A 23,666-nucleotide genomic window follows, 5' to 3' on the forward strand; every position below is an offset into this window, starting at 1 on the left:
CGAGGTCCAGCCCCGGCTGATCCAGGGTATTCCAAGGGGAGACGGCTTCGGCGAGTTCACTGGATACAATAGCTTTATTTAAATATTAATTAGAGATATAAAGAGTAATAGAATGAGGATAGCTCGGTAGGAAAATTCAGCAAAGAGGCTGAGTAGCTTGGTTTACGTGGAAAATCAATATAACCTGTGACATCAGGTTAGCTCTGACTACGGAGACCACAGGCGCCCTCTCGAATAGCAGAAGGTGCCCCACCTTAGGCACCTTCTCGAGTGGGTCTTAGAAGCCCAGGCAAATAAATGGTCGCAGAGGACCTCCATGCTCCAGATGGAGACTCAGCCGGAATGTGAAAAGAAAGAATGATATGGGGAGACCAAGCTTCGGTGAGCAAGGCCCGTAGCTTTATTTTTAACAGGGGCTTTTATACCCTAAGTTGCACATAGAGGATAATAGGGGATGTGAAATCATACAGTCAGCAGTCTTTGATCCTTATCGAAACCAGGGTTTCTTTTCTGCAAACTTATCTTATACAAATGGTTTAGGTGATTTACATCATCTTCTGGCCAGAACGCCTATTAACATTTTATGACTCTTGACAAAGGTTTGTCAACCATAAGACTTATTTTCCCTAAGAGTAATTATTTTAAGGTTTGGAGCCATCCTCCGAAGGTGTTAGATAAAGTTGCATTCCTATAGGGCAGAGGTGCAGTGGGTTTACAACAAAGGAAAGAATTTATTACCTTAAGGGTCTAAAGTTGCTAACACCAAGGCCACTACTTATTTCTTCTACATACCAACTATATTAATTAATACACATTCAAGGATACAATACAGGGGATGTGGAAACTTGGCAGCAAGCATTGGCTCATCAATGAAATCTTTTACTAGTTTTATTCTGACAGTTTCTAACTCTCTGAGAGGCTTTAAGCTATTTGAATATCTTAAGCTTCCCATGTCTCTCAAGACTGAGAGACTGTAAACGATCGTATGCATAGCTGTAGGAGTCCGGGTAAACTTGTCAGGTGAGTTAGAGAGCTATCTAAGGGGTTTGGATTTAAACACTCCTAATGCCCAGGAGAAGGCCATGGCACCCCACTCCAGTACTCCTGCCTGGAAAATCCCGTGGATGGAGGAGCCTGGTAGGCTGCAGTCCATGGGGTCGCTGAGGGTCGGGCACGACTTGAGCAACTTCACTTTCACTTTTCACTTTCATGCATTGGAGAAGGAAATGGCAGCCCACTCTGGTGTTCTTGCCTGGAGAATCCCAGGGATGGGGGAGCCTGGTGGGCTGCCGTCTATGGGGTCACACAGAGTCGGACACGACTGCAGTGACTTAGCAGCAGCAATGCCCAGGAACTTATTAACTGGAGCTGTAAGTTAACTCTTTATCAGAGAGAGCGAGATGGTGGTGGGGGACAGCCCCCAGTAAAGTCAGAGGTGAGAGCACAAAGCAGTGAAGTAGGCAGACTCTGGTTTTTGGGGGGTAGATGCTCAAGAATATCCAGGGGGACTCCTGAGGCTCAATCTTGCCTTTGCGTATGTCAAGCCTCCTTCCTCATGACCTTTGCCACGGGTGGAGGTCCTCACGCCAGCTCCCGGCAACTAGACAAGGCTATGATCCATGTGATCAGTTCGGTTAGTTTTCTGTGACTGTGGTTTTCATTCTGTCTGCCCTCTGATGGATAAGGATATAAGGCTTATGGAAGCTTCTTGATTGGGAGGGATTGGCTGTGGGGAAAACTGGGTCTTGCTCTTATGAGCAAGGCCATGCTCAGTAAATCTTTCATCCATTTTTATGCTGATGGGTGGGGCTGTGTTCCTTCCCTGTAGGTTGACATAGTAGGAGGCCAAACTATGGTGGGGGAATGGTGACCTCCTCCAAAAGGACTTATGCCAGCACGTCGCACCTCCCAGGACTGCTGCAGTCCGTGTTCCTGACCCTGCAGCAGACCACTGTCGACACATGTCTCCACCAGAGACTCCTGAACACTCACAGGCAAGTGAGTGTTCAGTCTCTTGTGAGGTCACTGCTCCTTTCTCCTGGGTCCTGGTGCACGTGAGGTTTTGTTTGTGCTCTCCAAAAGTCTCTGCTTCCCCAGTCCTGGGGAAGTTCTGTAATCAAATCCCGCTGGCCTTCAAAGTCACATTCCCTGGGGATTCTCAGTCCTTTTGCCAGATCCCCAGGTTGGGAAATCTGTTGTGGGCCCTAGAACTTTTGTAACATTATGAGAACTTTTTGGTTTAATTGTTCTACAATTTGTGGGTTGAACAACTTAAGTTGAACAGTTTTGTGAAGATCTACAAGACCTTCTAGAACTAACACCAAAAAAAAGATATCCTTTTCATCATAGAGGACTGGAAAGCAAAAGTAGAAAGTCAAGAGATACCTGGAGTCACAGCAAGTTTGGCCTTGGAGGACACAATGAAGCAGGGCAAAGGCTAACAGAGTTTTGCTAAAAGAACACACTGGTCATAGCAAACACCCTCTTCCAACAACACAAAAGGTGACTCTACACATGGACATCACCAGATGGTCAACACTGAAATCAGATTGATTATATTCTTTGCAGCCAAAGATGGAGAAGCTCTATATAGTCAGCAAAAACAAGACCAGGAGCTGACTGTGGTTAAGATCATGAACCCCTTATTGTAAAATTCAGACTTAAATTGAAAAAAGTAGGGAAAAGTACTAGGCCATTCAGGTATGTCTTAAGTCAAATCCTTTATACAGTGGATATGACAAATAGATTCAAGGAATTAGATATGAAAGGCAGAGTGCCTGAAGAACTATGGACGGAGTTTTGTAACACTGTACAGGAGGCAGGGATCAAAACCATCCCCAAGAAGAAGAAAGGCAAAATAGTTGTCTGAGGAGGCCTTACAAATAGCTGAGAAAAGAAGAAAACCAAAAGGCAAAGGAGAGATAAAGCCATCTGAATGCAGAGTTCCAAAGAATAGCAAGGAAAGACAAAGCTTTCCTAAGTGAACAATGGAAAGAAATAGAGGAAAACAATAGAATGGAAAAGACTATAGATCTCTTCAAGAAAAATAAAGATACCAAGGGAAGATTTCATGTAAAAAAGGGCAGAGTTAAGGGCAGAAATGGCATGGGTCTAATGGAAGCAGAAGGTATTAAGAAGAGGTGGCAAGAATGCACAGAATAACGTACAAAAAAGATCTTAATGACCCAGATAACCCTGATGGTGTGATAACTCACCTAGAGCCAGACATCCTGGAAGGCAAAGTCAAGTGGGCATGTGGGATCTTGTTCCCCAACCAAGGACCAAACTCAGGCCCTCAGCACTGGGAACAGAGCCTTAGCCACTGGACCACCTCCTTACATCTTTGGGGAGCCCCTGGTGGCTCAGACAGTAAAGAGTCTGCCCGCAGGGCGGGAGACTCGGGTTTGATCCCTGTGTTGGGAAGATGCCCTGGAGAAGGAAATGGCAACCCACTCCAGTATTCTTGACTGGAGAATCCCATAGATGGAGGAGCCTAGCAGGCTACAGTCTACGGGGTCACAAAGAGTCAGACACGACTGAGCAACGTCACTTTACATCTTTGGAACAGTACCGTCTGACAGGCTGTAATGTCAGCCTATAGTCCTCAGTGGACAGTAAAGAATCCACCTGCAATGTGGGAGACACAGGTTCGATCCCTTGGTCTGTAAGATCCCCTGGAGAAGGGAATGGCGACCCATTCCAGTATTTTTGCCTGAAAAATTCCAAGGACAAAAATAAGACTGGCGGGCTGCAGTTCATGGGATCACAAAGAGGCAGATACGACTGAGCGATTAACACAGACACACACACAGCTTTTAGGTTGTGCATCTTTTTTTTTTTTTCAGTTGACGTGATGAAACATAGTACAAAAATGCTTCTCAGAAAGCAAGTCCAGAGAGTACCTTCTCTAGAGTTCCCTTGTCCCTATGCCAAGTTTTTACTAACAATCGGCCCAGCTTCAAAAGCTCAAGTGGTGTCTAATACATTAGAACACGTGACCAAAACCTGCCTACAAATCGTCACTACTTTGGCCAGCCCTATCAACACCTGGAATACAGCTCATTCCTGAAGCTCTTTGAAGAGGAGGGCACTTTGCTGAGACTAGACACGAGCTGAGGCAGAGGAGAAAAGTGCAGAGCAGAGCCATGAAGATTATCTTGGATCTCCTTCTGCTTCTGCTCATCATCATTTATTCCTACTTGGAATCTCTGGTGAAGGTCTTCATTCCCAGGAGGAGAAAATCTGTGGCTGGGGAGATTGTTCTCATTACAGGAGCCGGGCATGGAATAGGCAGGCAGACCGCCTATGAATTTGCAAAACGGAAGAGCAGACTGGTTCTGTGGGATATTAATAAGGTACTGGATTCATCTGCCCATCTTTTAAAGTTACCCACCAGGGAGGGCCCATACAAGTGAGATGGGTGTTTTTAAATTTATTTGACTTAGCATTTGCTTATCTTGGTATTTTTCTTGTTCAAAGTGTGTTAACTACATTTCTTAGAGCCTTACTCTACACATGCATCAGGATGGTTTGATGGAAACCTCACTAAGACCTTAGCAGTGATTTTTGTGTCCTGATATGCTGGTTTGATAACTGATTCAGGAGCCAGGCTACTTCCAAACTGTTTAAATTGAATGGTCACTAAATTTCTCCCAGCCTCAGTTTCTTTGTCTCTGAAATGGGGATAACAGTTCACAGGGTGGGTTAAGAACAGGGGTTAACACACTACAGCCGGTGGGCCAGACTTGCTCCCAGAGCAGCCTGTTGAGCTAGGGATGTATTTTTTAAAGGGCTGTCCAGGCAAAAACCAGATGGAAAACAAAGAACATGTAACAGAATCTCTTGGTGCCCAACTCTCACATGCACAGAACCCTAATATATTTACCATCTGGCTCTTAACAGAAAGAAAGACTAAACAAATTACTATTTAAGTGCTTAAAACAATGCCTGGCTATAGGAAATGTTGGTCATGTTTAATACATGTCCAAGAAGAGTGTCAGACTTTTTCTTGGGCATTTGTATTTTTTTTTTTTTTTTGCTATTGATATTTGTAAACACTAAATTAACTACTCACAACTGAAATCTTGTATCATTTTCCCTAAACTTTTGCTTTGTTCTTATTTTTAAAATTTTTTTGCTGCGCCACATGGCATGCAGAATTCTAGTTCCCCCACCAGGAATTGAACCCATGCCCCTTGCATTGGAAGTACTGACTCTTAACTACTGGACCACCAGGGTCCAGGGTACCTCCTAAACTTTTGAATTCTGACTCGGCCATGCAAATATTCACAGAAAAAAATGCTTGCAGAATTTTAGGATAGGAAAAAAATTATCCAGTTTTTTTTTTTTTTTTTTTTTTTGAGAGTTAGTGTTTCTACAAATCACAGTGAGACTTTAGTTGCCATATATTAATGTTCTTTGCCAACATGCCTAACTGGCACCTATTTTCTTAAGACCTTCAGAAATGTCTTTTGAATTTAGAAAACTTGTTCTCTGGTTCTTTCTATTTAGTAAATAATATTACATTACACACAAAAAATTGATATATTTTTATGTTACAGATATGAGCACTTAAGATAAGCTGATTCACATAAAAGTTATTTGGCATCAGTTTGGTCCTTGAAGAGATTTCAATACACTTTCAAGAAAAGGACAAGAATTTACAAATTGAGAAAATAACCACTTGCTGTTCTCAGGTGTTTATCAAAAAAATAAATAAATAAGTATAAATCCATGAGAAGGGCTTGATGAAATTTAAACTCTGGATCCCTCCAGATGTATATTTTGGGAGAAAGACCTGACATCTTTTATGTATTTTTTAAATCCCAATGATAAGAAGTAAAAATGACTTATTTAAGATTCTGCCTGAAGGATAGGTCACCTGGCCTCACAGGGTCTCTTTGAGCCCTTGCATTTTTATGGTTGAACATTTAAGATATTACATGATTCACTCTAAGGCTGTAAGTGTAACCCAAATCTCCTTTAACTATCAACTGTCTTTCTGTTATGCTGGCTTCTTTTGCCTTACACAACAAGTCATGTTAACAGTTTATTCACATTAAATCTGAACTGTGATAAGTGGAGTACACACCACATGCTGGAGTTGAAGCAAGCATTTTGCTTATGAAGATAAGACATTACATCTTGCAGTTTTCTAGCTCAGCATCTGATGAAAACTTAGATTACCAATAGCTCTCGACTGACCTTAACTCTAGAGATAAAAGAGTGTCATCTTGTAATCTGCAAAGAACAAGCTCCCAGCTAAAACCCAAATAGTGAAAGAGTCTCCTGACCTCCTTCTTTATACTTCTGAAACTCCTCAGAAATCTGTGAGGGACAACGACCTTGGATGAAGGATATATACTTTTTCCTTCCATGCAAACCACTCAACTCTGCCTATTTTTATTGTTTCATATTATTAGTCATCCCTACTGGAAAAGGAAAACCACCCAACACTCACTCGGGGATAGCCCCAAATAACAACCACACTACTAACATCCCAACATGCCAAAAGGGCTTTCAAGACATCTTGACTCTTCATCACAGAGAAGAGCTAACAAATTCTGAAAGGAAAAGTATAATTTTAAATACTTTATAATCTTCTTTATGAAATTCAACAGATGTCAGAACTTGAAAAGAATGCTAATTTTCCAGAAATGCAGGTTAAGAAGCATCAGGGTGACTTTATTTTAGGAAAGAGGTCTTTGAATTTAGGCTGAAAATGAGTTCCTCTGTCTCTATGTCCTGGAGTTACGTGCAAAGCAGTTACATAGACGAGAATCCATCCCATGGCCTTTACCCATTTTCACTCCAGGACACCTGAAAAATATAATCTTAAGGCCCTGGAAGTAGTAGCATAGTCTCTCCATGAAAGATTTTCTCAAATAAGGATCCTTCTTCCTCCTTCCTTTCTAGACGATTAAAGCAGAATTGTTGAGAAAAGTCTGATGGGCAGAGGTATATAGTTTAAAATTACCACTAATTTAGAATTTATGCATTACTGTCTATTACATAATTGGTGTTCAACAAATATATGATAAATATACTGCTGATTTTTCTTTTCTTCTCCATACTCAAACATCTCCTTTCATGACACCACAAAGAGCAGTATCTTTCAAGCATGTTCTTTATGAGAATACAGCAAAACAAGGCGGAAACACATGAGACGAATATGAGCCTTCCCTGGCAGAAAAGCCAGGCTGTGACCTCTGCAAATTAGTCAAGCAGTGTCTCTCATGAAATTTGCTCACAAACAAGGAGGAAATTCTGTTTCAATTTTTTTTTCTTTTTTTTTGGCTGCACGGGCTTTTGTTGCAGCAAGCTTTCTCTAGTTTTGGTGGGGTTTCTCTGCTTGTGACACATGGGCTTCATTGCTCCACAGCATGTGGGATCTTAGTTCCCCGACCAGGGATTGAACCTGCATCCCCTGCATTGGAAGGCAGATTCTTAACCATGGGAGCACCAGGGAAGTCCTCTGAATTTTAATCTTGGAAAAAATTTAATCTCAGCTATTTTCTACCTCCCTCTTGTCTACTCACTGACCTACACCTTTCAGAATTTGTTTTTTCCCAATTACAGCATGGTGTTGAGGAAACTGCAGCAGAATGCAGAAAACTAGGGGCCACTACACACGTGTTTGTGGTAGACTGCAGTAACAGAGAAGAGATTTATAGCTCCGTAAACCAGGTGAGACTCCAGGGTACAAATTTCTTCCCATGGTTTTATGTCCCTTTACGTGGAATACGAAAAGGTTCTTTATGACAGCCTAATTTAAATTCGAATTTTTTTTTTTTTTTAGCCTCTGCTAACTGGGGTAGCTGTGTTTACAAGGAAGGACATACACTTTTTTCTTCCATATGATCCACTCAACTCTGCCTATTATTATTGTTTTGTATTATTAGTCAATTTCATTCTGATCAGAAGTTCGAGCAATAGTACAGAGTGAAAGAACAAAGATTTATCACCAGGGAAAAGGATCATGTTCTAGTCTTCCTTTTAGTCCTATCACCTTTACAGAAGTTCCTTTATTTTTTCCTTTAATTATTTTTCTTTGGGATTTTATGTTGGTGCCAAACTAATCTTCTATAAAAAAATGTATATTAATTATAATAACAATGTTTAAGAGTAAATATCAAAAATATTGGACCAAGCATGTTGATAGACATTTTCACCCTTTAATCCCTACAATAACTCTATAAACCTCATTTGACTGATGAGCAAATTGAGATTCAAAGAGGTGAAATCAAAGGTCATGTAGCTAGCAGGTGGAGAAGCCAAGATTACCCAATTAGCACTTTAAAAACATTTGGTAAGAACTGATATGTCAGACCAAGGTCATGTAGTCAGTACACATGACCTAGGTGGTGAAACTAGGATTACTCAATTAGCAGTTGTTAAATGTTTGATTAGAACTGATATATCAGTTAATCAACAAAACACTAATTTCACTTTATTGGTAAGTTACAAAAAAAAAAATCTATGATGTACTAGGTACTGAAATTTAGCTGTTAAAAAACCAGTTTATCCCAGTTTTATGATAGTGTTCCCTTTGTAACCACACTTTGGGCTAATGCTCTTTTCCCCTTGAACTCTCAGCGATCTCATCAACTAGAATAAAGAATCTGATCCCTGGATATTAGTCCCAAAACTTTGAGTTTCGATAATACATCCAATGAACTTTCTATTTCTAATGCACCCAATGACTGTTCTTTCTATTTCAAAAGGTAAAGAAAGAAGTTGGTGATGTAACCATCGTGGTGAATAATGCTGGGGCAATATATCCAGCTGACCTTCTTAGTACAAAGGATGAGGAGATCACCAAAACTTTTGAGGTCAACATCTTAGGACATTTTTGGGTGAGTGTGAGTCAGAAACATCCCTAGGTTGTGCATGTCTGACAACTTCTCTTAAGGTACATGAAATTCATAATTGAGTTCACGTCCTTCTGGATGGACAACTGCAGCCATGAAATTAAAAGATGCTTACTCCTTGGAAGGAAAGTTATGACCAACCTAGATAGCATATTCAAAAACAGAGACATTACTTTGCCAACAAAGGTCCGTCTAGTCAAGGCTATGGTTTTTCCTGTGGTCATGTATGGATGTGAGAGTTGGACTGTGAAGAAGGCTGAGTGCCAAAGAATTGATGCTTTAGAGCTGTGGTGTTGGAGAAGACTCTTGAGAGTCCCTTGGACTGCAAGGAGATCCAACCAGTCCATTCTGAAGGAGAACAGTCCTGGGTGTTCTTTGGAAGTAATGATGCTAAAGCTGAAACTCCAGTACTTTGGCCACCTCATGCGAAGAGTTGACTCATTTGGAAAGACTCTGATGCTGGGAGGGATTGGGGGCAGGAGGAGAAGGGGATGACAGAGGATGAGATGGCTGGATGGCATCACTGACTCGATGGATGTGAGTTTGAGTGAACTCTGGGAGTTGGTGATGGACAGGGAGGCCTGGCGTGCTGTGATTCATGGGGTCGCAAAGAGTTGGACATGACTGAGCGACTGAACTGAACTGAACTAAAAACAACAATCATCAAATATTGGTGTCTCTGACAGAAGGCGTCATGGTATGCTGCAGTTCATGGGGTCGCAAAGAGTCAGACACAGCTTGGCAACTGAATAACAACTGACAGAAGGGCACAGGGTTCACGGAAACACAACTCACCAGAATGTAGGCTAGTTAGTCTGTTTCATCCACCAGTACCTACACAAAGCCTGGCACGTACTAGGCACGCAAAAAGAATATTGGGTTGGCCAAAATGTTCGTACTGGTTTTGCCAGCTGATGGCAAATCCGAATGAACTTTTTGGCCAACCGGATATTTGTGGCACTTTTCTAAGGATAGGGCTTCCCTGGCAGCTTAAACAGTAGAGCATCTGCCTGCAGTGCAGGAGACCCAGGTTTGATCCCTGGGTTAGGAAGATCCCCTGGAGAAGGAAATGGTAACCCACTCCAGTATTCTAGTCTGGAGAATCCCATGGACAGAAGAGCCTAGTGAGCTTCAGTCCATGGCATCGCAAAGAGTTGGACATGACTGAGCAACTAACACTTGTTTGTTTTGTTTGACACTAAGGATTGTCAGTGTATGTCTTTTCGGTGCTTTAGAGAGAATATATATTGTGTACATTCCCTTGTGACCTTATGTCATGGAATTGTAGAATAGAAAGGACAAAGAGCTCCCTACTTGCATTATATAGGAGTCGGAGACTATTTTAAATGGGAATCTGGAACAAGGTCTACATCAGGTTGGAGCTTAGAGATATGGCTCTACAGACCTCTTAAGATTGGTTGGTTTTGTGAGACACGGAAATGTGCCTTTGTAGAGAACATTTATATGAATTAATCTTCCAGTGCCTCAGTGTTAGTGTGGAACCTAGGACAGAGCTGGATTCCAGGAGAGAGAAGAAAAAAGAGAGATTTTTCCTCATTTTCCAAAATCCTTTACATATGCTAATGAGAATGAATTATTATTTCCACTGAACTACAAAGAGACTCCATGCATTCACTCTCTATCAGTTCAGTTCAGTCGCTCAGTCGTGTCCGACTCTTTGCGACCCCATGAATTGCAGCACGCCAGGCCTCCCTGTCCATCACCAACTCCTGGAGTTCACTCAGACTCACATCCATTGAGTCAGTGATGCCATCCAGCCATCTTATCCTCTGTCATCCCCTTCTCCTCCTGCCCCTAATCCCTCCCAGCATCAGAGTCTTTCCCAATGAGTCAACTCTTCGCATGAGGTGGCCAAAGTACTGGAGTTTCAGCTTCAGCATCAGTCCTTCCAAAGAAATCCCAGGGCTGATCTCCTTCAGAATGGACTGGTTGGATCTCCTTGCAGTCCAAGGGACTCTCAAGAGTCTTCTCCAACACCACAGCTCTAAAGCATCAATTCTTTGGCACTCAGCCTTCTTCACAGTCCAACTCTCACATCCATACATGACCACTGGAAAAACCAGAGCCTTGACTAGATGGACCTTTGTTGGCAAAGTAATGTCTCTGCTTTTGAATATGCTATCTAGGTTGGTCATAACTTTCCTTCCAAGGAGTAAGCATCTTTTAATTTCATGGCTGCAGTCACCATATGCAGTGATTTTGGAACCCCAAAAAATAAAGTCTGACACTGTTTCCACTGTTTCCCCATCTATTTCCCATGAAGTGATGGGACCGGATGCCATGATCTTCGTTTTCTGAATGTTGAGCTTTAAGCCAACTTTTTCACTTTCCTCTTTCACTTTCATCAAGAGGCTTTTGAGTTCCTCTTCACTTTCTGCCATAAGGGTGGTGTCATCTGCATATCTGAGGTTATTGATATTTCTCCCAGCAATCTTGATTCCAGCTTGTGCTTCTTCCAGCCCAGTGTTTCTCATGATGTACTCTGCATATAAGTTAAATAAGCAGAGTGACAATATACAGCCTTGACGTACTCCTTTTCCTATTTGGAACCAGTCTGTTGTTCCATGTCGAGTTCTAACTGTTACTTCCTGACCTGCATATAGGCTTCTCAAGAGGCAGGTCTGGTGGTCTGGTATTCCCATCTCTTGAAGAATTTTCCACAGTTTATTGTCACTCTCTATAGCTACACAACAAAACTCAGTGAACTAAAGCAAGAATAAACGTTTACTTTCCTCTCACAGTTTCTGTGGGTCAGGAATTTGGGGGTGCCGTGGTTTAGCAGTTCTGGCTCTATGAATTTGCATAGGGTCTACAGGGTGGACTTATAAAATTCTCATAAAATATTACTGATATTTCTCACAAAACAGAAAGCTTTTTGGAGGAAAAGAAAGACTTTTGTTTCCTGTGGCATCAATATATGATGCACAATATTACAAACAGGAGATACTAAACCTAATCATGTTGCCTAATGACCGTCAGTATAGGACTCAACTTTTTCTACTGAAACTGATACAGCTACACAGGCTTTTAACTCTTCTTGTTAGAAAGCTAAAGTCCCAAACCAAAGAAATTGCAAGATATAAGATTACCATCTGGAATTTTTTCAGTTCTGAAAACTCTTGAGTTTTTCCCTTAATAACATTGTTGGATCCATAAAAGAGAGTTTATGGATTCCCTCTGAAGGGAAGGAAAGGGATATTAAGATGAGTTTTTGGCGTGTGGTACATGGTACACAGCACTCAGTGTCAGCTTAAACCAATCATTCCAATCATTTTTCATTTCTATCGCTGATAGAGAAATAATCATGGAATTTTGGTACACATTTCATTTCATTGTAAAAGTTGTCTCAAAAGACATTTTGTCTTAAAAATAAAACCACCACGGTAACAACAACCCTATATGCAAGGCAGCAAAAGAGACACAGATGCAAAGAACAGATGAAAGAGCTGTGGATTCGATCCCTGGGCTGGGAGATCCCCTGGAGAAGGGCGTGGCAATCTCTTACAAGTTTAAAAATATGTAATACTTCATATATATATGAAGCGGGAGAAGGTGACGGGGGGATGATTTGAGAGAATAGCATTGAAATGTAAATATTACCCTGTGGAACAAAGACGACCAGTGCAAGTTCGATTCATGAATCAGGGCCACTCAAAACGGGTGCTGTGGGGCAACCCAGAGGGAGAGGATGGGGAGGGAGGTGGGAGGGAGGTTCAGGATGAGGGGACACATGTGCACCTGTGGCTGATTCATGTCAATATATGGCAAAACCCTTCAGTCAGGTAATTATCCTCCAATTAAAATTAATTAATTAATTTAAAAAATAAAACTACCTAGTTGGGAAATCTAACACTTGTGTCATTGTTACTTTTCTCTCTGCAATGATTCTGAAGATCACAAAAGCACTTCTTCCATCAATGATAAGGAGAAACCATGGCCACATTGTCACAGTGGCTTCAGTGTGCGGTCACGGAGTGATTCCTTATCTTATTCCGTATTGGTAAGTATTACTTTCTAGCAGTGTTACATATTTTTACACTTGTAAGTATTTGCATACATCCATGCTAAGTCGCTTCAGTCCTGTCCAACTTTTTGAGACCCCATGGACTGTAGCCCACCAGGCTCCTCTATCTATGGTATTCCCCAGGCAAGAATATTGAAGTGGGTTGCCATGCCCTTCTCCAGGGGATCTTCCCAACCCAAGGAATGAACCCGTAGCTCTTTCATCTCCTACATTGAAAAGCATGTTCTTTACCACTAGTGCAACCTGAGAAGCCCCTTTAAGGGTTTATTAGACCTCAGATTCGAGTTTTCCTAACAGGTAATTTATTTCATTTTGTAATTCTTTTCTGAGAGCTATAATTATGTTTTATTCATCTTTGACTCTTCTTACAACAAAAAATCAAATGTCTTGCAAAAAATAAAAACTAAAGAAATCTCATACAGTTAATTTGGATTTATAGAATATATATAGTAATTTGGAATAAACTCCTAAAAATGACTTCTTCTAAAATAATGAAACTCATCATCATTTAAAATATTTTAAAATTTCTGATAACTCCTCTGCACAGCAATGAAAGAAAAGAGTATTACCAAGGATGTTTCCATTGTATCCTGGAATGAGTAGCTGTTCATAAAAGAAATAAGGAATTCACTGGCTAAGAAGCAAAACATACAGATAAGTCCAAATGAACATAAGTCTGTGCAATGGTCCTTGTGCCCAAGAAAAGCTAAACAGAGTGGCCACTGGATCAAAACATTTTCCAGTGTGCTTGTGTCATGAGAGACTCTGTGTGTGTGTGTGTGTGTGTGTGTGTGTAAGAAGAGAGAGAGGCAGAGAAAGAGAGAGAAAGATTGAGAGAAAGCCTCTACCATATTAAAAGATGCAGATAGCATACCCCATGGTCTACCAAGGACACGGGCTTCCCTGGTGGTTCAGTGGTAAAGATCTACCTGCCAATGTAGGAGATGAGGGTTAGATCCTGGGTTGGGAAGACCCTCTGGAGAAGAAAATGGCAACCCACTCCAGTAGTCTAGTCTGGAAAATCCCATGGACAGAGGAGCCTGGGAGACTACAGTCCATGGGCTCACAAAAGAGTTGGACACAACTTAGAGACTAAACAACAACAAAACAACAGACAACTAGGATATAAAAAAAGAAGGTAAGAAGGCCCTCAGTTCAGTTCAGTTCAGTTGCTCAGTCATGTCCAACTCTTTGCGACCCCATGAACCACAGCACGCCAGGCCTCCCTGTCCATCACCAGCTCCCGAAGTTCACCCAGACTCATGTCCATCGAGTCGGTGATGCCATCCAGCCATCTAATCCTCTGTCGTCCGCTTCTCCTCCTGCCCCCAATCCCTCCCAGCATCAGGGTCTTTTCCAATGAGTCAACTCTTCACATGAGGTGGCCAAAGTACTGGAGTTTCAGCTTCAGCATCAGTCCTTCCAGTGAACACCCAGAACTGATCTCCTTTAGGATAGACAGGTTGCATCTCCTTGCAGTCCAAGGGACTCTCAAGAGTCTTCTCCAACACCACAGTTCTAAAGCATCAATTCTTTGGCACTCAGCTTTCTGCACAGTCCAACTCTCACATCCATACATGACCACAAGAAAAACCAGAGCCTTGACTAAACGGACCTTTGTTGGCAAAGTAATGTCTCTGCTTTTGAATATGCCATCTAGGTTGGCCATAACTTTCCTTCCAAGGAGTAAGCGTCTTTTAATTTCTTGGCTGCAATCACCATCTGCAGTGATTTTGAAGACCCAAAAAATAAAGTCGAACACTGTTTCCACTGTTTCCCCATCTATCAGCCATGAAGTGATGGGACCGGATGCCATGATCTTCGTTTTCTGAATGTTGAGCTTTAAGCCAACTTTTTCACTCTCCTCTTTCACTTTCATCAGGATTCACTATTTGCAAAAAATCTTTTCTTTGTACCTCTTCAATGGCATCTCATTTTCTTATTCCAGCCTTATATCAACCTCATAGAACAATTTAACTTGTTAACATGTTTATCGGTGGCTGGGTAGATAGTTGGTTTATTGTTTACCTGCACATCTATGTTCAAGGTTGAATTTAGTCATGAATCAAATTATTTCTGACACTGAAAGCAGTCACAGATGTAGTTAAGTTTCACTGTAGGTTAAGGTGTCCTTGCACGTACAAATGTTTATTTCAAGCTGCCTCTACCATCGTAAAACACAAATCAGAATTTCACAGATTAAACATGCAATATTGTTTTAATGTTTAGAAATGTGGAAACCCAATGTACTAATAGTTTTCCTTTTTTCTTTTCCTTTAAGAAAGAGTCAACCTTTAACTTTATTGTGCTTATTGTCATCTGGGTCAAAAATACAATTAACATTACATAGCTCCTTATAGGTAATACAGTTATGATGTATATTACTTTTAAGTAATTGAGTTATTATGCAATTTAATCCTCAAGACAGTCATGTATTTTATTACCAGCATTTTAAAGATCAGAAACTCAAAGGAAAAAGACAAGGTGATATGTTGAAGGTCGCACACACTAACACACCAAAAGTCTTTTTACTCCAGATGTTCACAATGAACTTAAGAAGCCAAAGTGAACTCTACATTTCAAGAGAGAAACCATTGAGAAAGTAGAGATGCATAGAGTCCCACAGAAGCTTGTTAATACAGATATTAGCTATGTAATTTTTCTAAACATGTTCTTCTTGATTCATATTTTTCAAAACAAAAACAGTAGTAAAAACTGATTAGAAAAAAGTTTAAAGATTGCATGGAAAACTACATGTACGGTGGAAAAGTGAGCAGTAATGAAGTGAAAGTCTCATTAGAATTTGTTCTATTGTCATCACTGCAACAGCCACAGCTCAGTGAAACCAGATACGAAAAGAGATGACCAAGTAGAAGATTTGGGGGTCTGGCTTTTATTAGCTCTCAAGCAAAATCAACATTTTCTTCTCACAGAGAGTTGAAGAATGCGTTTCACTTTTCCTTAGCTAACAAGGATGGATAACTCTCTTACAGTTCCAGCAAATTTGCTGCTGTTGGTTTCCACCGAGCCCTGACATCAGAACTTGAAGCCTTGGGAAAAACTGGTATCAAAACTTCATGTCTCTGCCCAGTTTTTGTGAATACCGGGTTCACCAAAAACCCAAGTACAAGGTGAGGCCAAGATCAAGTTAGAATAGAAATATAGCATGAGAAATTAGTATGAAAATTACATGAGAAATTACTAAGAAAATTACATAAGCGATTACTATGAAAACTACATGAGAAATTCATATAAAATTACATGGGAAATTCCTGTGACAATTGCATGAGTAACTCCTATGAAAATTACATGGGAAATTCCTATAAAAATTACATGAGAAATTTGTAGGTGGGTCAACTGAGAAAATATGGGAAAAAAACGGAAAAGGAAAAGCATTTTTTTCTTTGTCATTTTTTTCTTATTAATGTTACTGTACTGCTTTTATGTTTTCACTTTGAAATTAGATGAACGAAAGGGAAAATGCTTTAGGGACTAGCAGGAGAGATTAGCTGCCAATGAATCCAGGCAATGGGTATTTTTTTTTTTTCAACATTCAACATTATCACTTTTTATTTTTTTTAATTGGAGGATAATTGCTTTACAATGTTGTGCTGGTTTCTGCCATGCAACAACCCAAATCAGTCAGCTCAAATATATATATATATATATATATATAGGCTTCCCCAGTGGCTCAGCAGTAAAGAATGCACCTTCAGTACAGGAGATGCCAGAGACGTGGGTTTGTGAGTTGGGAAGGTCGCCTGGAGGAGGAATTGGCATCCTACTCCAGTATTCTTGCCTGGAAAATCTCATGGGCAATGAGCCATGGGGTCGCAAAGAGTCAGACACCACTGAAGTACCTGAGTGCCCATGATATGTATACACACCCACTCCCTCGTGAGCCTCTCTCCCTGCCATCGCACCCACGCTCCCCGTCCCCCGCCCCAGGTCATCACAAAATGCTGGGCAGGGCTCCCTGTGTTATATTGTAACTTCCCACTAGTTATCTGTTTTACACATGACAGAGTATATATTTTGATGCTACTTTCTCAATTCATCCTACCCTTTCCTTCCTGCACTGTGTCCACACGTCCAGCAACGGGTGTTTATTCGTGTCCAGGTGAAAGATTCAACACACACACAGATGATAAGAGGGAGTGAGAATGGGGGTGGACAGGATGGAGAGGTGTCTTCTCTTGGAATCACACCCCCAAAATAAATGATACCTAACATCCCCTTCTCCCCTTCATGGCTCATCTTCCTCAACTAGAGTATGGAAAGGCACAGGAATCTGCCTCATTTCCACCATCTTCCTCCCAGCACTGGCCACAGTGCTGGGAAAAATCCTCCAACATTTTCCAAACTTGCCTGATCCTAAGAATCATCACCTGTGCTTACATAAAAAGTAAATATTCTTAGCCTCTCCCTTAGAAATTCTGACTCAGTAAACTGGAACAAGTTCTAAGAATAAGGCATTTTGTTTTGTTTTGCTTCGTTTAAAACCGTATCAGGTAACTCCGGAGACAGGCTTGGAAAACATTAACATAGTAAATATAACCACATGCATTTGGTCACAGTTACCACCCTGTCTTCCGTTAAAATGCAAACATTTCTAGAACAGCAATACACTGAGTCTCTAATCCCTTGAAAGTGATAGTGTTATTTGCTCAGTCATGTCTGACTCTTTGTGACCCCATGGACTGTAGCCCACCACACTCTTCTGTCCATGGACTTCTCCAGGCAAGAATGCTGGAGTGGGAAGCCATTTCCTTTTCCAGGGGATCGTGACCCAGGGATCGAACCCACATCTTCTGCATTGCAGGCAGATTCTTCACTGTCTGAGCCATAAGGAAAACCCTCAAAATGATCAAGGTGAATTTCTGCAAATATATACTTTGTCTCTGGTAACGGAGGATCTCAGATCATAAGAGAGGAGAAATTGGCCCTGAAATAAGAGAGAAAAAAGCAGAAAAGTGAAGGATAAGGACCCTAAAATTAATACACCTGCCTCACAAATTTGCCTCAATTCCAGTATACATTCTGCTACAAGTTAACAAAATATACTAAGCTTGCTAATGTGAAGTCAGTTTATTACTGGAAGGGAATTAGTCCTAAATATAGTCATTCAAAAAAGTTAACAGGGCTTCCCACGTGGCTTAGATGGTGAAGAACCCACCTGCCAATGCAGGAGACACAGGTTCAATTCCAAGTCAGGAAGATCCCCTGGAGGAGAAAATGGCAACCCACTCCAGTATTCTTGCCTGGAGAATCCCATGGACAGAGGAGCCTGCTGGGCTACAGTCCATTGGGTCAGAAAGAGTCAAACACAACTGACGTGCCTTAGCGTGCACACTCACAACGGAGTTAAGAAATTCCCTTTTAAGCTCAGCCTCATTAGAGTCGGACACGACTGAGCATACACACGCCACATGCCAAATTTGAAGCTACTGACTCTGAAGCCCTAAACCTGCTGTGTCATCTCTGGAGCTGTAGCCAGTCCCTGGCAGTTGAATCATTAACTGAGTTAGAACACAGGCACTTAACAAGTACGCAGCACTGTATATTAGTAAATACCATGATACAACTGGGACTCTGGGCTCATTTTTCTTAAATAGGAAATTGGGCCCAATAAAAACCCTCTTGGTAAGCATTCAGGCTTAGTGTGTGCCCAGAGGACTGGGTCTTCTGGTGGAGAAGGCAAAATAGATGAGAAGAGTGAGGCTAAAGCAACCTCGGGGACTTTCCTGGTGGTTGAGCAGTTATGACTCCAAGCTCCCGATGCAGGGAGCATGGGTTCAATCCCTGCTGGGGGAATTAAGACCCTGAATGCTGCATGGTAAAGCCAACAAACAAAAATAATGTGACCTCAGTGTGTGAGTTCCTAGGGTGACCCTAAGGGCTGACCCAGGCAATGCTGAAAATCTGGGACTGGTCCCACCCAGACTCCCTGATTCTTAGCCTCCTTGGCAAAGGCTGACATGTCCATATACTAATGTCAGGCTTGGCTTAGAGATGGAGTTGATAGAATCAGGTAGGAGAAATCAGGGAGGAAAGAGGCAGCACTCCATAATTTAGAAAAATATTGATTTGTATTATTCTTGGCTGGCTTGCCACTCAATGCCATGGCAACCTCGATCACACCATCATCTGCAGTAAATCACATGAGATCTCAAGGAAAGAAGTTATAACTGTCACTTCTTACTTAATTCTTCTGCACAACCTTTTTATTTACTAAGCCACTCAGACATCTTAATTATGGTGCAATACTTTCAATCCATTTTAGCCATGAAATTAAAAGACGCTTACTCCTTGGAAGGAAAGTTATGACCAACCTAGATAGCATATTCAAAAGCAGAGACATTACTTTGCCAACAAAGGTCCGTATAGTCAAGGCTATGGTTTTTGCTGTGGTCATGTATGGATGTGAGAGTTGGACTGTGAAGAAGGCTGAGAGCCGAAGAATTAACGCTTTTGAACTGTGCTGTTGGAGAAGACTCTTGAGAGTCCCTTGGACTGCAAGGAGATCCAACCAGTCCATTCTGAAGATCAGCCCTGGGATTTCTTTGGAAGGACTGATGCTGAAGCTGAAACTCCAGTACTTTGGCCACCTCATGCGAAGAGTTGACTCATTGAAAAAGACTCTGATGCTGGGAGGGATTGGGGGCAGGAGGAGAAGGGGACGACAGAGGATGAGATGGCTGGATGGCATCACTGGCTCGATGGACGTGAGTCTGAGTGAACTCCGGGAGTTGGTGATAGACAGGGAGGCCTGGCGTGCTGCGATTCATGGGGCCGCAAAGAGTTGGACACAATTGAGCGACTGAACTGAACTGACTGATACTTTAATTTCCTGCTATCATCTTGTAGTAATGGGCATTCTACACTGGGCTTGTGGTTATGAATACTTCTCAAGAACTCATGTGTACAGTCTTGAGTACAAGCAAGGTCACACCCCTCCAGTTTTAACATAATACTCCCACACACACCTTGAACTCTCATTAAACTGTAGTACGGGCAAGTCAGTACAAAACAGTCCAGCTTTGTGGGACACCTCCACAAGAAAGCAAGTGTACTTAGTTCTAGATTTCTTTTCCTGTAGCTAACGAGCCCTGAAGAAAGATGTCAGATGTTTTCTTTCTGTCCTATGGTCAGTTCTACCCATCAGGCTTCCTTGCCTCCTCTCCTGCTCTTCTATCTAATTCCTCTCCACCGTTTTGATGTTTGAGTGAGCCATGAAACACAGAGTGGGATGTGAAAGTAGAAGATTATGATAACGAAACATCAACATGGCATGGGGGAGGGGAGGCAGGTGGCATTTGTGCAGTGAATTCTAGAAACTTTTAAATCCTAACTGATGAAAAGATCGTTTTCCTGCCTTCATTAATTATAAAAAATAAAAATAAAAAGAATCCAACTTTTTTTTTTTAAATCACAGAATATGGCCTGTGTTGGAGACAGACGAAGTTGTAAGAAGCTTGATAGATGGAATACTTACTGATAAGAAAATGATTTTTGTTCCATCATATATCAATATCTCCTTAACAATAGAGAGGTAAGTACAGCACAAAGCTCCTAAAATACTAAAACACTGATAGAGCTATCATTATGGAGAGCCTTTCAGTTGTGAAAGTTGCCATGGAAACTCTCCATGCCTGGGGAAAACAGTTAAGTTGCCTCTGTTATTACCTTACCCAGTCTATAAAAAGAGGATGAATCATTTTCTCTACTACATCCACCGTCTCCGCCCAATCTTTGCCAGAGACAAGGAAAGACAGTTCAAAGAGAATGCAATATGGTGAACTAGCTAAAAATAAAGAAGCCTGCTGGGGTTTTGATTAAGACTGCATTGAATCTATAGACCAATTGGGGGAGAATGAACATATTTAACATTATTGAGTCTTCAAACCCAAGAGCACAAAGAACACAATATACCTCTTCTTTTTATTTTTTCATCTTTTTCAATATGTGTACATACTGAAACTACAGCATCATGTAGCTTTCAGTGTACAAGTCTTACGCACTTTTTCTCAGGTTTACCCCAAAGTATTTCAAATCTTTGATGCTATTGCAAATGACATTTTAAAAGATCTCTATTTTCCATTATTTGTTACTTGCATGTGTTTGATTTTGCATTTTGATCTGTATTTAGCAAACTTGCTGTACTCACTTTTTAGCTTTTTTGTAGATTCTAACAGATATTTTTACATAGATGATCATATTGTCTGTAAATCAAGACGCTTTGGCTTCTTCTTTTTTCCAATCTTTATGTTTTCTATTTCTTGCCTTATTACACTGGCTAGAACCTCCTGTTGCAATGTCAGAGAGGACTGATGAAAGCGCATGTCCAAGCGTTGTCTCCGATCTTAGGAGGAAAGTAGTCACAATTTCACAATTCAGAATGATATCAGCTGTAGATTTTTTTCATTCGCTCTTTACCAGGTTGAAGAAGTTCACTTCTATTATTATTTTGATGAGAGTCTTCATCAAGAGTAGATGTGAATTTTGTCAAAGTTTTACTGAATATATTAAGAGGATTGTTGGTCTTTCCATTTTAGTTTGCTAACATAAGGAATTACACTGAGTCATTCTAAAGATTAAACTAATCCTGCTCTGTAATGTTTTTGACTTTTGGGTCAGCATAATACTTAGCTCATAAACTGATTTGGAAAGTATTCTCTCCTCTTCTCCTTTCAGGAATAGCTTGCGTGGAATGGTATTATTTCTTTTTTAAACATTTTATAGAATTCCCAGTGCAGTCATTTGAGCCGGTTGCTTAACCTCTTAGCTAAATAAGAAGTTCCTCAATGGCAGTCACTGCTTTTAAAGTACCATATTATAGATATGCAGTAAAAACTCAAGAGGTGGAGAAATTGATTAAATGGATTCTGGTGCTGTTGCTCTGTGAACTCTTAGCATCAGGATTCATTGACATTTACAAAAATAAGCCCAGACCTTCATATTTTTGTCTTTACTCACATAAGAGTTTAAGCAAGAGTTTATTAATATAAGAAGGTGAGAATGGTATATATCAGTGCTTTCTTTATACTTGCATAATATTTTAACTGTGAGTATTAAAAGACACACACACACACAAAGAGCGAGATAGATATAAAGAAAGGAAGAACAGAAAAAAAAATTAAATGCAAACCAGACAACTCTCAGGTTATTTTAACTGACAACAAAAATGAACTCTGATGTCCAAGATTTTAAACTGAAAAACGTTCATCTTTTCTTTCATACAGATTTCTTCCTGAACGTGCCGTGGCAGCCATAAATCATGTACAGGATATTCAATTTGAAGCAGTGATTGGCCACAAAATCAAAATGAAATGAATAAATGAGCTCCAGGCCGAGATGTATGCACCTTAATGATGTGGAACTGAATTTAGAGTCAATGCTTCAAAGCTCTATATCACATTTTTCAAAGCTGTTAATATTAAAAAACATTTGTTTGGCATTAGCAGTGGTCGAATGAACAAGACTAATCACCTGTCTTTCTATTTCTCAAGATTATGCATGCAGTTTCAATAGATCCATTTTTAATTCTATGCCTCTTAAAAACTTGTATGCTTATGTAAACATACTTAAGAGGTCATTTTTCTTTAACAGATTTCATTTCTTTTCTTTTCATTTAAAGGTGGACAAAGCTACCTCCCTGAGAGTAAATACAAAAAGAACTTATTTACACAGGGACATTTTAAGACTGCTCTTAAAATAAATCTGCTGGCCACAGAATGTCAGCAAGTACGCAGTGTGAGCTAGCAATTAGAGACCAAGTTTAAGCAGATGGCTGTACTCCAAAAAAAAGACAGATTACACCTATGCAGGTCAACATTTGGAAGCTCTCTCTTGCTTCTCCCTTTTTCGTCAGCCCATAACAGTGCTTTCTTACCTTATTCTGTTCCTGATATAGATTTTATATCCACCAAGAGTGTGCCCTCCACACTTTCTGCCCTTTTCATGCTGCTGCTGCTAAGTCACTTCAGTCATGTCCACCTCTGTGCGACCCCATAGACAGGAGCCCACCAGGCTTCCGCGTCCCTGGGATTCTCCAGGCAAGAACACCAGAGTGGGTTGCCATTTCCTTCTCCAATGCAGGAAAGTGAAAAGTGAAAGTGAAGTCGCTCAGTCGTGTCCGACCCTCAGTGACCCCATGGACTGCAGCCTACCAGGCTCCTCCATCCATGGGATTTTCCAGGCAAGAGTACTGGAGTGGGGTGCCATTGCTTTCTCCATAGTCACTTAAAATACTGTGACATTACCAAAGGTGACTCTCTCTTGAATCTCAGGGTATCCGAAATTTTAACCCCACGGTAACCTCTTTCTTTGTAGTTTACGCTTTCACATATTATTGGTACCAGAGATGTTTAGACAGCTTTGAGATTCAAAAATGAAAGCTAATGCAGAGATGCTAGGCTGGCTACTTAATACTGTACTGTGGATCTGAGAGATGGAAGGGAAAACAGAGTTGTTTTTTTTTTTATATATATATAAAATAGAAAAAAAAATCTGACTTCAAGTACATCAAGGATAATCTAGTTTTCTCTGTTTTTCACTAATGCTATAGACTGCTTTGGCTTAGACTATCCTCCTGTTTTATCCTAAGTGAAAGTTAATGATTAAATGCAAATCATTAATAAAAATGATATTTTAAAAACAAATGATAAATATGTTGCTATGCTTTTAAAAAATAACCTCTTGTAGTTATAAAATTAAGAGTTTTGATCTCTGAGCTCTGAGCCTCTGAGCAT

General features: G+C 40.7%; 1 protein-coding gene across 1 annotated transcript; it reads left to right on the plus strand.

Annotated features, from left to right (window-relative positions):
- The first annotated feature begins 4,022 nt into the window (after positions 1-4,022).
- Positions 4,023-22,463, plus strand: HSD17B13 (hydroxysteroid 17-beta dehydrogenase 13). Its single transcript, XM_006055384.3, has 7 exons — positions 4,023-4,355; positions 7,579-7,686; positions 8,724-8,855; positions 12,785-12,891; positions 15,909-16,046; positions 20,351-20,467; positions 22,158-22,463. Exons 1-7 carry the CDS (start codon positions 4,146-4,148, stop codon positions 22,246-22,248), a joined length of 903 nt encoding a protein of 300 aa, XP_006055446.1. The 5' UTR covers positions 4,023-4,145; the 3' UTR covers positions 22,249-22,463.
- Positions 22,464-23,666: the final 1,203 nt, after the last annotated feature.

The sequence above is a fragment of the Bubalus bubalis genome, chromosome 7 (assembly GCF_019923935.1).
Source record: "Bubalus bubalis isolate 160015118507 breed Murrah chromosome 7, NDDB_SH_1, whole genome shotgun sequence".
In the NCBI taxonomy this organism is placed as follows: domain Eukaryota; kingdom Metazoa; phylum Chordata; class Mammalia; order Artiodactyla; family Bovidae; genus Bubalus; species Bubalus bubalis.